This window comes from Acomys russatus, chromosome 10, assembly GCF_903995435.1.
Source record: "Acomys russatus chromosome 10, mAcoRus1.1, whole genome shotgun sequence".
In the NCBI taxonomy this organism is placed as follows: Eukaryota; Metazoa; Chordata; class Mammalia; order Rodentia; family Muridae; genus Acomys; species Acomys russatus.
The window spans coordinates 73,831,287-73,844,548 of record NC_067146.1 but is presented as its reverse complement, the minus strand read 5'-3'; the positions used below and the strand labels follow the sequence as shown (position 1 = coordinate 73,844,548).

The following is a 13,262-nucleotide window of genomic DNA, read 5'->3' as shown; positions in this document are numbered from 1 at the left end:
TCCTTTTTAACCTTTGTATACATTCCAAGGGTTTCTCTCAGATCACTAGGTATAGGTGTCTTTTTGCTACGTTTTTGGCTGCTTTTGCTCTTGGGAGAAGGCAGCAGGGAACTGAGCGGACACAGCCTTTATATAGGACTTCTTAGGGAGTGCAGCTTTCTTGTGTACAAATTTCCAGGGTGAGGACTGGTGGGATTTCAAGTCCTGAGCTTGGGGAGCTCAGGGATTGGTGGGTTTTCCTGTTCAGGGATTAGTGGATTTTTCTGGGAAGCTCATGGATTGGTAGGATTTCCTACTCAGGGATTGGTGGATTTTTGTCCACATTTGTCACCTAAAATCAGCATAACCTGGGATGGGTTCTTAGGATGGGCTGGAAATGACCTCTGTGACAGTTACAGAACCTGGACATGCTGCTCTAACAGAGAGGTCTGGGAGGGGCCTGGCTGCTGGAGTTCCTCAGGCAGGGTCCTGTCACATTCCTGCCATAAGGGTTTACAAAGTTTTCTAAGTTTACACAGGGAGTCCATGGCAAGGAAGCCAGAAATACAGCTTGAGCAGGCATGGATAGCCAAGGGAGAGTGATGTAGGGATTCTGCCGCTGGAGTAGGGGAGAGGAACAGGAGGGCCAGGGGTTACTGGTGTGCTAAAGGTGGGGGTGAGAGAGGGTTGACTAGGGAAACCTCTTGCTGAAGAGGGAGAAAGTGAAACTGGGGGATTAGGAGGAGAGGGAGCTGTGGGTTTAGGCCTATGGAGCAGAGGTTCATTAGCCTGAGGGCAATAGAGGAGAGATCATCCTGTTGAGGCTTCAATGCTGAAAGGAACTGAGTAGGGGAAGAGGTAGAACAGAGAGAAGGCTGGGAGCAGAGATAAAGGAAGGCTTGGATGGAGGGGCTCTCTTTCTATTCCCTGATCGCTTGCATAATAGTAAAGGTCCCTAGTAATATCCTATGAGCAGCTCAAGAGGATCAGATGTTGGTGGATGGTCTGCTGTATTTTGATGCTAATAACCGCTTACTGTCCAGTGACTTACCTTTTGCTTAATAAAAAGCCATCCCACCTGGACATGGCAAAGGAGAGAGGTGGGGCTTAGAGAGGAAGGAATTCTGGGAAGAAGAAGGACCACCACCAGGAGAAGGAGACCTGAGGAGAGGAGAGGAAGGCCACCATGGGTTAGCTGGAGAAGAAGAAGAACATGAGCAAGTATATGGGATTATGGATGGGACGTAGCTTAATAGAAGTAATTGGAAGCAGATGGGGTGGGATTGAGGCAGGGATCCCATGCCTGAGGCCCTACTGTGGAAAGTAGTTCAGAGGATTGATATCTGCTCTGCCCCAGGTTAACTAAGGCTATTTTAAAATATAACAAGTGTCTGTGTTTTAATTGATTGCTAGCTGGGCCTACAGATAATACTGATAATACAGATACAATTTAAAAACAATGATCAGAGCTCCTTCCACCGCCCCAGGTGTGGGTACCACAGTTTCTCAAACACAACGTCAAGGTGGCCACTTGCTTTATATTGCTCTCTGCTCTTTACTTTCATAATAGCAATTATTACCAAAAACTCAGTAAAGACCAGAGAGATGCCTCAACAGGAGCGGGTGTATATCGTGCCAGGCAGTGGTGGTGCATGCCTTTAATCCCAGCACTCAGGAGGCAGCAGCAGGGAGATCTCTGAGTTCCAGGCTAGCCTAGTCTACAGAGTGAGTTCCAGGAAAACCAGGGCTACATAGAAAAACCTGGTCTGGAAAATTAAAGAGAAAAAAGAAAAAGAAAAGAGTGTATACTGCTTCAGAAGACCTGAGTTCTTTTCCTAGCACCCAAAATGTGCTGCCCAGAAGAGTTTGTACCTCCAACTCTCAGAGATCCAAAACCTCTGGCCTCTGCAGGCACGTGCACTCACGTGTGCCCGCGTGCGCGCGCGCACACACATACACACCACAGACACATGCACATATACATACATTCATGTATACGTATAACTAAAATTAAAAATAAACTTTTTTTTTAAATCAGTGAGTTCTAGCATCTGGGAGACAGGCAGGCTGCTCTCTGAGTTGTGGCTGGGATGCTTTACCTAGTGACACCTTGTTTCAACAAAATAGTAAAAGTTGTATTACCTAGTTATGTTCAATTTCTTTATGAAAGGTCAAAAACTTGGGGCATACCTAATAATTTTAGAAGATTCTCCACACATGGAATCTGAGCAAGACTGAGTTTTTACCCTGTTCCAGGAAGAGACAGTTATAGGATGGGTTGGTGGAACACCGCCTTAAGCAGTGATTTCAGCTCCAAAAGGTGGGGCCAGGGATTTGTGTCCCAAGACATCCTCACCAGAAACCCACAGCTTCCTCACCCTCTGAGCCTTGTTACCATTGATCATGGTCAAAATAGCCAGGGCACTATATTCCTTTAAAATTCTTCTTTTAGGCTGTAAGAGGAAGTGACAGGCTTGTGTTTCTGCTCATTTCCTGTTTTTCATGTGGCAGTGAGCTGCTCTTTGAGGACAGCTCTTGAGCACAGGTCTGGATTGAAAGATGGATTGGCCTTCCAGGCAAATCCTCGGGTCCATTGGCTCATGTGCTGTGGAGTCTTGTTCCTGGCTCTTCTGTTCAGTCTCCCAAAAAGTCTGCAATTTGGCACCATCAAGAAAGCCAGAAAATTCACCAGAAGGCAATGCTACAGGAGATAGGAAACAGAGCTGCTCTTGTCTGTCAGCCGGCTCAGGGGTAGGTCCCAATATGTGTGTATGTTTATAGCTATATGTGTGTGTTGGATCTGTGTGTATATTTGTGGATATATATGTCTTTTTTTTTCTGTTTTTTTTATGATATTTTTTTTATTAATTTATATATGTCTTATATATGTGTTCCTTTGTGTGTTTGAGGACATTTACTATTTATAAACAATTTGCATTTGTATATATGTGTGTTTACATGCCGTGTGATGTGTGTTTGTTGTGTATAGTGTTTGTATTATATTTGTGTATGGAGCCTGTATATGTGTACATGATATATGTATGCTTGTGTAATGATAGGCATGTAGTAGTGGCTCCATCTGAACATAGCTGTTCACTTGTACACATGTTTGCATGCATGCTTATGGATGAGATACACTGTATTTTATGCACGTGTCACATTTGGATGTTTACATGTCTTTACATGTAAACATGTGTTGTTTATATATGTGTATGTGTTCTGTGTGTGCATGTGTTTTCAGCAGTAATAATGGCATGTGTGCTGCATGTATGCATTTGTGCTGGTGTGTATGTGTCTAAATATATACACAGTGAGTGTATGGTGGATATCATTTTTATGTTTTTCATTTAAGCTTATTCCATAGAATATATTTTGATAGTGTTTTTCCCCTTCTTTCTACCTCCTACCTGACCTAACTTCACGGTCCCTCTCTCTTAAAAAATAAAATAAAAAGTTAAGAACCTGAAAATCAAAACAAAGAAACAAAAAGCCAATGAGACAACAAAACAAAACAAAACAGTTTTTTAAAAAACAGAAAACAGAATCAAAAAGCCCAGAAAACAAATTTTTCAGTTGTGAGTCCACGCCCAGCCACAGACAGCTGACACAGAAGAAGCTCAACGGCATTTTAGTTTGGAGCATCCTCATCCCATCATGCTTGTTGGGGAGTCATGGCTTCCGTTCTGGGATGTTGTGTGACGCCTGTGTGTGTGAGTGCGTGTCTCTGCATCTATATGTGCTTCTCATGCTTCTGCTTTGACTCCTTTGTTTATTTGTTTGCTTGCTTGCTCCTTTTGTCCTATTCTGGTTTGTTTGTTTTTGCTTTACCTTATTTTATTATTTTTCTTTATGTACCCTCCCCTCCCCCCCAAAGAGTCAGAGAGGGTGTGGATTCTGATGGGAGGAGATGCAGGGAAGATCTTGGGTGAGCTGAGGAGGGGAAACCATAGTCAGAATATTTTATGAAAACAATCTATTTTCTTTTTTAAAAAATTTTTATTGAAAAATAAAATCATTCATATTACATTTCAATTGCTATCCCATCCTGTGCATCCTCCCATTCCTCCCTCCCTCCCACTTTCACCTCATTCCTCTTCCCTATGACTGTGACTGATGGGGACCTCCTCCCCTTGAATATGATGCTAGGGTATCAAGTCTGCTATCCTTCCTCAAAGTGCCATCGGGCCTCCTCATCAAGGGGACATAGCCAAATAAGGGGCACCAGAGTTCGTGTGAAAGTCAGTCCCCAGTCTCCACTTAACTGTGGAGAATGTTCTGTCCCTCAGCTAGGTCTGGATAGGGGTTGATGATGACTACACATATTGTCCTTGGTTGGTGACATAGATCGCGCAGAACCCCTCGGTCCAGATCTGCCCATCATAGTGTTCTTCTTGTAGGTTTCTAGGACCCACTGGATCCATCTATTTCCCTATCTGCTATATTTCTCCCACCTTGGGGTGTCCTCACCAATATGCCCATTTTCCTGGTAAGTAAAAACTTTCATGAGACATGCCCCTTGGCCTAGTGTCCAGATATAAGTGAGTGTGTACTATTTGAGTCTCTCTGCTTCTGGGTTAGCTCACTCATTATGATCATTTCTAGTTCAATCCATTTGTCCTCAAATTTCAGGATTTCCTTGTTTTTAATAGCTGAGTAGTATTCCATAGTGTAAATGTACCACAGTTTCTTTATCCATTCTTCTACTGAGGGACATTTAGGCTGTTTCAATGAATGAAAAATAAGGGCAGAGGCCCACAAAACCCATGGAGTTTCCTGTGCATTATACATGTATTTCTATGTATGTTACATGTGTTGTACATATGCTTGTGTGTTTATACACACATGCACACATACTCATGTGCATGTGTGCGGCTGTGGAAAGAACTGTAATGCAGAATCCCGGGGAGCTTTGTGCTCCCTGGTGACCTTTAAGATTAGTGCCTATTACTTCCTCTCAGTGGTGGGTACTGGACCCAGAGTCTTGCACACTCACAAGCATTCTACCTCTGAGACATGTCACCACCCCCCAGTGGCCAATACTCCCTGGGGCATTTTTGTGAATTTCCCTTTCTTTCTGAGAAATATAACAAATTGATGTAACCTCTGTTCTCCAGGCTGGAGATAAAAAGGCAAAGTGTAACCTGTGTTTGTGGCACTCTTCAGGGAAGGGACAAAGAGGTTCCAAGGGTGAGCTTCCTTCCTCTGACAGTGCTGTGGGCACAGTGCTAGGTCTGTAACTCTTGCCCCCGGGGTGATTTCTGCACTCTCTTAGGCTTCCTCTGCTGTGACCTCTTTCCTGTCAAGGCACCCATTCTCCAAGGAATGAATGAGGTCAGTGAAGAAGTACTGCCTCAGTTTCCACCAAGGATGAAAGGCAGACAGGGACAAACACTCAGGGTCTGTAGTTTGTAGACTCCCAGGCCATAGATGCAGGAGGCACAGAGGCAGCTCATGCCAGGATGCAGCTGACCAGATCTGAGTGAGGCTACTGGCCTGGTCTGCCTCCTCACTCTTACGTGGAAACCAGCAGACTTTCTTCAGCTCCCTGCACCCACATGCTAGCCCATCAATCCAGACTTCTGCTAAACACTGTAAAAGCACATCACAAAGCCGCCTCTTCATAGGTTCCCACTAGCTGTGTCCTGGAATTCAGAGGCAATGGAACAATCTTCTAATTAAGTAGAGTAGAATAGCCAACAGTGCTGTGAAGATGAGTCCACACCTCTTGGGCACCCGACCCCAGAGCCTTCATCTGGATTCTTTAATATGATTGTGGGGAACCTGGGAAATCTGGGAACATCGTGGACCACACAGTTCTCTTCCCAAACCTGCAGGGAACATCATCAGTCTGATAACATCATTTCAAGTTCTTGAAATAGAGGACAGTTTTAGCTCAGCAATCAAGCAAGCACCACTCTCTCATCAGAGTGGTGTTGGGAGTGCCTGGCTGGGAAGCTATGGCTCTAATTTGCAAAGAGAACTACAAGTCTATCTATAACAGTGTATATGTTCTGACACTGGAGGAGCAGATCTCCTTAAATTTAAGACTATATGTTGCCCTGTAAAGATACTGAGGCCCAGGCAGTGTAAGCATCCTAGCCAATGGATGACCATGTCTCCTTTGCACACCCAGGGCCCAGTTCTCATCAGGATTCTGATTTGCACTTTGAAGGCCCCTATGGCTGCCCCACCTTTCTTGCAACTGCTGAACACAGCTACTCACTTTCAGCCAAGCTGACTCTCAGTGCTAACACCTAGATGGTTCTTTCTAGACTCGAGACCCAAAGTTGTACCCTCCCTAGAACTTCCTTATTGTGCCCATACAGATCTTATATGGTTGAGACACAAATTTAAGACCATAATGCCTCCTTCTTGTCTTCCTCGCCCTTCTCCTACTGACCCCAAACCCACAGCAGAGCCCTCAGGGAGGGGCTCTGGACACTGTCTTCACACACTACTTCAGTGGCTCCTTTCTCTATGACAAACAGTATTCTCAACTCATGAGGGAGATAGGCCACAGTAGGTGTGGGATAGGGTTCCTAAAGCCTCCAGAGAATGTCTCACACTCCTCCTCCCCACTGCTCATCACGTAGCCCCCCTCTCTTATACAAGGAATAACTTTATCCTGTCAAGGGAAAGGCAAGTGCTCCTTAAAATGAAGTCCGTAAAAACTTATATGCCAGAGAGATGGGTTGGTTGATAAAGTTGCTTGTGGTGAGAACTTTACCACCTGGGTTTGATTCCTGGAACCCACTGGGGAAGGAGAAAAGAGAATGCCAAAAGCTGTCCTGTAACCTCTACATGTGCACCATGACACATAAATACCCGCACATGCTAAGAGCATGAGTATGGTCTTGCACACACACACACACACACACACACACACACACACACACACACACATGATCATTTTTTAAATGCGTTGTTTTCTGTAGGTGGAAGAAGAATGTGAACACAGTCCCGAGAAGAACCCCACAAGGCAGTTGGCCCTGGACTCAGCACTAGGACTCACAAAAGGTACACTAATTTCCTAGCAGAACTGAATCAGAGAAGTGCAGATGGATGGGAACACTGGTGTACACACGTACATGGGAGCACACACTGAGTGTTTGCGGGGAGGTGAAGACCTAAGCACAGAGATTTCCCCACTGTAGTCAAAATAAAGCAAAGGCATCTTCTTTACACCCAAAGAGCTAAGGCATGGGACCTGTGACAGGTGTGATGGCCACAGGAGCTGAGAAATGCCAGGTGCAGGGTAGAGTCTTCACTTCTAAGGTCCTCCTGAGAACGGCATGCAGGTCACTGACATGATGAGAATGGCCTTTACTCAGAGCTCTGGAAGTCAGTAATCCTTGTGTGGGTGATGAGCTGGACCTGATGTGTCACACTGATTGACAGTACCATACAAGCAAGCAGAATGTCGTCAGTGGCCAGTGGGAGGGACTGGGCACAGCATTCTCAGATTCACCATTGCTGCCTAACCTAGGGTGATAAAACTTAGGAAGGGTATAAACCTACCCATGTTTTCTTTCTAGAAGAATCTTTTCTGATTCATTATATTTTAACATCGTTTTTTCCCAATATGATTATTTTCTCTATATACTGGAAGGGCCTGGGCCGCCAATAAAAGCCAAGTTATACTACTACACAGGACAGTCACCAACACAGTCTAAGCCTTTTTCCCTTCTTAGGGGAAACAAACTTAGTCATTACTTGAATAATCTCTTCTCTGCATCTCATGAGGTATTTAGCTTCTAAGTGTGAGCTCCAGTGGCTCAGACAGGAGCTACCCTTTGGCCCTCACTGTGTCTTGGCTAGGCAAGAAGGAAATGACATCCAACTGTCCACACTTAATTGAACCCCCGTGAACCTACTCAAGTTCGTTTCTATATGTTGGAAAAGCTCAAGACAACCGAGATGACTGCAGTTCATCCTGGGGTCCAGGCATGCAGAAGCTAAACCCGTGGGTGCTGAGATGACCCAGAAAGCAGAGCCTAGCTACCTTTGGGAGGGTTCATGCTCTGTCATCTAAGAGCCACCAGTGCCTCCCATGGGGCCCACTCATAGACAACTGTTATTATGGGTTATGGGTCTTAGCACCTGCAGATGAGGGAGAAGGACATTTCCTTGCCAGCCTCCAGCCCCAGGAGGTGTGTTTAAAAGTCTTGCCAGGTATTAACCAGTGTTTGGTTGGCATCTGAGTGTTCCTTCTCAGATGGAGGCTCTGATGTCTCTCTTGGTAGGATTGTTCACCTCCACCTTTCAGGACCCAGGCTGAGAATGTGAGCCAAGGGCAGACCTCAGGGACAGGTGCTGGTCTCCACAATCTTGCTCATCCCAAGACCCTGTTTCTCAGATACTCAGGATCACAGGCTCCAGTAAACAGAGGATTGGTTCTAACTGCATTTCCCTCTGGTGTTTTCTTTTGTAAAATTCTTCCAGGTCTGCAGAAGAAAGAGCTCACCCCAAAGAGACTGCAGCTCCTTCTGCTTGGGAAAACAGGAAGTGGGAAAAGTGCAACAGGAAATAGCATCCTTGGTAGACAAGTATTTGAGTCCAAACTCAGCGCTAGACCAGTGACCATGGCATTCCAGAAAGGAAGCAGAGAGTGGGAAGGGAAGGAGCTTGAGGTGATTGACACTCCCGACATTTTGTCACCTCACCCTCAGGTGACAGCTGAGAAGATCTGCGAAGTCTTGGCCTCACCAGGGCCCCATGCAGTGCTCCTGGTGATACAGGTGGGCAGGTACACCCCAGAGGATGAGCAAGCCGCCAGGCGCCTTCAGGAGATCTTCGGAAATGGGATTCTGGCTTACACTATTCTGGTGTTCACCAAGGTGGAAGACCTGGCCGGGGGCTCCTTGGAAGAGTATGTCCAGGAGAACAGCAGTAAGAGCCTGGCTGAGCTGGATGTTGCCTGTGAGAGGCGCCATTGTGGCTTCAACAACAGGGCTCAAGAGGCTGATCAGAAGGACCAGCTGACGGACCTTATGAAGAAAATCGAATTGGTCTTGTGGGAAAACGAGGGCCACTGTTACAGCACAGCACTTCCAAGTGTTCCCAGCAAAACAGTTTAACCAAATAGCAAGGTTCTGAGTAGAAAACTCTTAAGGTGTCCTGGCTGGAAAGGCTGTCCCAGAAGCAGGTGGCCTCTGAGAAGACCTGGCAGCACTTGTGGGAAAAGGCATCCATAGGAGGCCAGGCTGGCCATAAGAAGTGTCTCAGTCAGTGTTCTTTGCCTGGAAAAGACAACAACCAAGGCAACTCTTACCAAAGAAAGCATTGAATTGGGGCTTGCTTACAGTTTCAGAGGTTTAGAGCATGGCAGCAGGCAGGCACACAGGGTGCTAGAAAAGTAGCTGGGAGTTCTACGTCTGGATCCTCAGGCAGCAGGAAGAAAAAGACTCTGGGCTTGGAACGGGCTTGTTGAAACTTCAACACTGGCCCCCTGCTCATCTCCAGGTGACATACTTTCTCCAACAAGGCCATACCTCCTAATCCTTTCAAACAGTGCCACGCCTGGTGACCCTGTACTCAAATCTACGAGCCTGTGTGGGCCATTCTCGTTCAAACCACCACAAGGAGACTATCAGCAGCTGTACCCTGTATCAGCCCTTGTTGGCAGATCCCTCTGTCTTCACAGAGAGCTTTCCAGTCCCTAGATCAGCGTGTCAAGGGTGGTAATGGAGTGAGGCCTCAATTAAGGGTGTGGGGCAGCTGCATAGCTTCTTTCTGAACACACAGGCCCTCCTTAACCTTAGCCAACAGTACACTGCCCTCATGTGGGATTTTTGTCCCTCTGGCATCATATTTTATGTTCTGTGTCAATACTCTGCTGCAACCAGAGCTGCTTGACAGCAGGACTCTTGTTTTGAAAGTTTTGACTCCTATGTAAGCATGGTTCTGTTTTCATCTCAGCTGTGGGACATGGGGGTGCTCCAGTTTGTCCACAGCTGATAATTGTCTCTTGAGAGGGCGTGTGATGTTTATCAGCTGTGAACTACCTGGTGCAGGGGCAGGGTCTTAGCTGGGATAAAAGAGAGACCTAGACAGAGATTGGGGTCTGAGAAAGAAGGCGGCTGCTGGTGCTTCCCACTGCTGCCCCTGGTTGCTGTGGATGCAATGTGACAAGAAGAAGTCCTGAGATATCCTCACATGAGGACTGGACTTGCCCCAAGCTACCCAGAGGCCCTAAACAGCAGGAAGCAGCTAAGGAAAACTAAGCCCCCCTCCCCACTAACCTTCTTTCTCTCCAACTGTTATTGGGGTTGTTGGAAAGGATTAAGGTGGAGAAAGGAAGAGATTTAAGGAACTCAAAATAAAAATACATTAAAAATATGCCAACAGGACTGGTTCTTTCTTTTGTGTAAACTGCACAGCTGCTTAGCCAAGGTAGTCAGAGTTAATGCCGCCCAAGGTGGGACATGGACCAGATAGCTGTGCATGTCTTGGACTTCATCCTTACCCATAAAGAGGCACAAGCACTGTGATTATTAAGATGTCTGTCCTGTGTAGTGGGTGGAAAATGACAATGACCCAGAAGAGAGAGGCCGAGTTTCAGTGTTCTTGCACAATGAAAGTTATTTAATAGGCTGTGTTCCATAATCATGTTCTAACCACTGGCTGACTTTTAAGCCTTTGAGAGACTTTGCTGCGATGACCACGTATGCACAATGACTAATTCTGAACAGTGTATGTCTCTCTTGCTGTGGGGTTGCCAGGGGCAAGGCGACGGGGGTGGGTGTGGGTGGGGGGAATGGGGAGGTTAGTTCCTCCCCTATTTTGTGAGCTATACAGTTGGCCCAAATGTATAGGAGCAGACCACCATGCACATGCAAGCTTCACAACAAAGCCACTTTACTCTCTTGAACCTTAACAACAGGTCCACGGATACTCCCTATGGGTCAGAATGAGTGAGGTTGGGATAAGAACTGGAGGAGCCAGCCTTGGCCTCGGAGAACTTTACCCCAGGCTACAGGATGTGGGAGTGTCTACATGAGCATGGACTTGGGTCCAAAAGGCCAGTGCTCCCTTTGTCCATGAGCCTGAGATGGGGCAGGCCATCTTGTTATCTGCCATTTTATTCTTTGGGTTCCATCTCCCAGTTATAGAACTAGTTGGGAATATTAGAAAGCAAAGGATATTTTCACAGTTACAAGAACCTCTTTTACTTTGGTAGGAGTGTGGATGGGGTGGGGGGAGGATCTGCACATGTAAATGAGCTCTGCAGGAAGATCAATTGGAAGGGTGAGCAAAGGGAAGGAAGTCTTGACAGAAGGGACCCTGCAACAGAAGGCAGTGTGCTTCATGATCGCATATGGTGGAGCCTGGGTTTCCCAAGGACACAAGGATGCCTTCCTGGATAGATGTTCCTACAGATAGGGCTTAGACAACAAAAGAAGGAAGCAGGATATTGGCTGGGAGCTCATAAAGGAAGCAGTTTAGCTAACCATACAGGCTGTCAAGTCAGGTGCAGCTGAGCATCTGGGAGATTTGGGAAAGCTCCTGGGAGTGTGGCCAGGTTGTCAGGAGCTCACAGCAGGAGGTGGGGGTGGGATGAGGGTGCAGACCTCAATTCCCTCTTCTCCTTCAGCTGTGCAGTGGAGGCTCTGGCTCCATTCCCCACAGAAGTTTGGGAAATGGGATGGTGAGGGCTGCACGGGGATTGGCAGGACTCAGAAGATGTGGCCTCAGCTCCTGCTAGCTGCTCATCTGCAGGTCTGTGTCTAGTCTCTGCTGTCTGTCTGCAAAGAGGAGCTCCTAACCTCCCTTGCACAGGGAAAACATCACAAATCACTTCTTTTAGCAAAGGGCAGCAATGGCCCTGGTGTGGAATGTTGCTGGGAAGTACCTGATAAAGGGTTCTGGGTTTCCTTGTATTGTTTTGACTTTCCCCAACAGGAAACAGATTGCATCCCCTCCACTGGGTCTAAGCAACCAGATATGACCAATACTTTCATTTCCTTGATTCTATCCTTCTGCCCAAAGGAAGCCCCAGCACTGAGAGTTGGGCACAACTAATGAGGCATCTTGATATCCCCAGACAGGCATGGATCGTCTACCTGGAACAAGACTCTTTATTAAAGCTGAGCCTTGCACTTGGTAATACTATCCCAGGATACAATGGATCTACAGGTTGGGTGGATATAATCTATTACTCAGCAGGGAGGGAAAGGACTCCTGAGCAAAAAGAATGTCCTCTAAAGTCTTGAAAGGACTCATTTAATCCCAGCACTTGAGAGGCAGAGGCAGGCATAACTCTATGAGTTCGAGGCCAGCCTGGTCTACAAAATGAGTCCAGGACAGTCAAGGCTACACAGAGAAACCCCATTACCAGAAACCAAATGAAATAAAAATAATAAAGTCTTGAGAGTGCTCATTCAGGTAATGACTGCTACAGAACCCACTGATAAACCTGAAGAAGACACTATGTCCTGCAGTTGTCAACACACTGTTAATGTTTAAAGTCCTGCTAATGCAATAGTAGCCTTTCTAGGAATAGGGCTTTGAGGAAGCTCAGGAAAGCTACTTTCAGTCAGCAGTGAGTGCCTGGAAAGAATGTGATTCATTCTCTCAGTAAATGATTTTATTTAAGCCTGAAGGGCATGTTTACCCACAAACTGAAAACTGAACATTGTTCTTTTCTAGGTATGTTTTATTCTTTCATACTGTTCACCCATTGCATTTGGGGCATGTGTCAAGTGAATGTTTGACAATGTTTAAATCAGTGTAGTTTGCCCTGTTGAGCAGCTCTCTATGGTGGTGATGGGCACTCTGTGCAGTTCTATATAGTGGTGATGGGCACTGTGTGCAGTTCTATGTGGTGGTGACGGGCTCTTCTGCCAGCACTCCTGCAGTTCTCTGTGTGGGCTCCATGGTCAGATGGTCTCTTCAGAACACACCGCTCCTCTCCCTTGATGCTCCCCATCTACACACTCTGCGAAGTTAACATGGAAGTCTCAGCTGAGGCACATCAGCTCTCAACCCAGGAAGCTTCCTTTGCAGGCTCGGCTTGGTTCTCCATGTCTCTTACCAGTGTCTAGGCCCCATGACATGAGGATTACTCCCCATGAGCCCAGGTTCATCCCTTACCTTCACCTGGAGATAAGTCACTGCAGCGGATAGCAGGCAAAGGACCCGCTTTTGATGTGACAAAAGGAGGCCCTGAGTCTGTTTGGGGCTAAGATAAGCACTGTCAGAGACATCAGAGATGCAGCATTCTTAGAGAGCAACTCCTAGCCTCTGGATCCCAAGGAGAAAGAGGAAGGTAGCACTGTTATACA

At 46.5% G+C, this 13,262-nt stretch overlaps 1 protein-coding gene across 1 annotated transcript; it reads left to right on the top strand.

The window, feature by feature from the left end:
* Positions 1-4,450: 4,450 nt before the first annotated feature.
* On the top strand, positions 4,451-9,129 carry Gimap6 (GTPase, IMAP family member 6). Its single transcript, XM_051151507.1, has 3 exons — positions 4,451-4,465; positions 6,915-6,996; positions 8,422-9,129. Exons 1-3 carry the CDS (start codon positions 4,451-4,453, stop codon positions 9,054-9,056), a joined length of 732 nt encoding a protein of 243 aa, XP_051007464.1. The 3' UTR covers positions 9,057-9,129.
* The last annotated feature ends 4,133 nt before the right edge of the window (positions 9,130-13,262 follow it).